Source organism: Fusarium pseudograminearum (assembly GCF_000303195.2).
Source record: "Fusarium pseudograminearum CS3096 unplaced genomic scaffold Unplaced1, whole genome shotgun sequence".
Classification (NCBI taxonomy): Eukaryota; Fungi; Ascomycota; class Sordariomycetes; order Hypocreales; family Nectriaceae; genus Fusarium; species Fusarium pseudograminearum.
Genome location: NW_017607575.1, coordinates 1 through 2403, shown reverse-complemented (window position 1 = coordinate 2403; position 2403 = coordinate 1). Strand labels below are relative to the sequence as shown.

The 2403-nt window shown below is 15.0% G+C and overlaps 1 protein-coding gene across 1 annotated transcript, besides 14 other annotated features; it reads right to left on the bottom strand.

The window, feature by feature from the left end:
• Window positions 1-26: 26 nt before the first annotated feature.
• Window positions 27-266: a repeat region.
• Window positions 192-273: a repeat region.
• Window positions 274-492: 219 nt separating this feature from the next.
• Window positions 493-612: a repeat region.
• Window positions 613-710: 98 nt separating this feature from the next.
• Window positions 711-880: a repeat region.
• Window positions 881-1009: 129 nt separating this feature from the next.
• Window positions 1010-1161: a microsatellite.
• Window positions 1028-2182, bottom strand: FPSE_11266 (uncharacterized protein; the record flags this gene model as incomplete). Its single annotated transcript, XM_009264383.1, has 6 exons — window positions 1028-1032; window positions 1163-1193; window positions 1522-1539; window positions 1704-1727; window positions 1958-1968; window positions 2168-2182. Coding segments are annotated over 6 exons (104 nt in total), but the record flags the coding sequence as incomplete, so codon positions are not given.
• Window positions 1205-1242: a microsatellite.
• Window positions 1243-1300: a repeat region.
• Window positions 1385-1453: a repeat region.
• Window positions 1555-1645: a repeat region.
• Window positions 1729-1786: a repeat region.
• Window positions 1793-1896: a repeat region.
• Window positions 2101-2128: a repeat region.
• Window positions 2154-2244: a repeat region.
• Window positions 2245-2299: 55 nt separating this feature from the next.
• Window positions 2300-2403: a repeat region.

Here is a 2403-nt window from a genome sequence, read left to right as displayed (position 1 = left end):
TTTTATAATTAATAAGCCTTATAGCCTTATTAATATATTATTATTTTTTTATTATTAAATTTCTATTATATTATAGTTAAAAGTATTACTTTTCTTTATTAAGAAGAATAACTTATTAGTATATATATATATATTAAATAAAGATAGTATAAGCTATTATTAAAAATCTATAGCTTTATTTTAATATAAAGTTTTATAATTAATAATATAGCCTTATAGTTTTACTTAAAAGTTTATTTTTTTATTATTAAACTATTAATATTATACTATTAAGGGTATCCTTTTTAAATAACTTACTATTATATATATCTTTATTAATAACTTCTTTTTATTAGTAAAGCTATTTTAAGTTTTTTATAAATAAGGCTTTATTACTATAGGTATTATATACTTTAACTTAAGTATTTATTATAATCTTATAGAGTTAAAGGTAAAAGATAAAAAGGGTAAGCTATAGTATACTTAAAATACCCTTTATAAGAAGATTTTACCTAATAATTAGATATTAAATATATTTCTTAATATTTTTATATTTATTTTATTAATTTAATATTTACCTTAAATATTATTTTAGCTTAAAAAGATTAAAAGCTTATTTTAATATTTATAATTGCCTTTTTAAGTAATAAAAAGGTTATTATATAATACTACTATTTAGCTATAATAAATATATAGAATTAAGCTATATAAAAAGCCTTTAGTAATAAAGCTAATTAAAAAATTATAATCCTTAAGTTTTTATATATATATAATAATTATATAAATACTATAAATTATAGTAATTAGCTTTATTCTTATAATAATTAGAAATATTAAACTTATTATAAAAGGTATTATATAATTACTTAAAGCTTTTTATTTAAAGTTATTATTATTAATAGCTTTATCTTATAGTTATAGCACCTTAAAGCTTATAAGAGCTAAGTAAAATTACTTAAGGAATAGTAAATATAGCTAGCTATAGCGCTATATAGCTTCTATAGTTTTAAATTTAATAGTTAAAAGAGAGATTAAGCTATTAATATTACTATACTATTTAATTAATATAATATATTTAATAAGTAAGTATAATAGATAAATAAATATAATAAGAATCTTAATTATTATTAAATAATATATAATAAAAATATAATAAATTATCTAATTAATTAAAATTACTTACTATATTTTTCTTTAAATACCTTTAAAATTACCTAATAGGTCTTTATATTATATTTAGTCTTATTATATATATTATATTATTAAATATTTAATCTAATTAACCTTTTTTAATTATTACTTTTTAATAATTTATTTATTACCTATAACGTAGTTGATAAGTAAGTGGACTGGATAAGTAAGTGGATCAGTCTATTATATATATAAAAGGCTGATTTTTAAAAGCTTATTAAAATTTTAAAATTACTTTAAAATAGGTAAAATTTAAAAGTTAAGTATTTAACTATATAAATTAGCTTTATTATAAAGGAAAAAATTCTCACTAAATTACTTATAAGTAGTATATAAAAATGATATTTATACTATATAAATAAGCTTATACTATATACTATAGAGTTATAAAATTATTAAAAAATTAGTTTTATAAGTAAAAAGCTATAAAATATATATATTTATTTTTTAAAAATTTTTAGCTATTTTATTTAAAGTAGCTAGGTGCTATAGGGTATGCTATTTTTAGCTATACAGTATACTGATCCACTTACTTGTCCAGTCCACTTACTTATCAACTATATTATATTAATATCTATTTAATTAATTACTTATAATATTTCTTTTATAATTATAAGGTCTCTTTTTTATAATTTAATTTTTTTTAACTTTTAATATTAATTTAGCTTTTTATTTCCTTTTTAAAGGTTTTAAATTTTTTTTTATATTAAAATAATCTTATATATAGTTCTCTTTATTATCTTAATAAGAGATTAAATAGTTTTAATAATTAACTTTAAGGAGCTACTTTAATATTTTCTAATTTAATTTTTAAGGTATTTATTTTAAGATTAAGCCTTATTAGCTATTATTAAAGTCTTTAAAGTCTAAAGAGAAGAAAATTTAATAACTTCTACTTAAAGGGTTAAAGTCTATAGCTATATATTAAGCTTTAAAATAATATAATTTAAATTAAAAAGAGTAAATCTAGCCTCTTTAAAACCTTTTTATATATTACTTTTAATAAAAATAGCTTTATATATAATATAAAAGTTATTAAAGTATTTAATTAAATATTCTATTTATTAACTATAAGCCTTTTTTAAAGGCCTAAAGTACTTAATATTAAGAGGTTAAAATAGATAAAAGGTATAAATAGATATATAAAGTATAATAATATTTTTCTCTTTATAATACTTTTTAAATTTAATAAAATAATAACTTTTATAACTATTAAAAATTAAAAAGTAATAA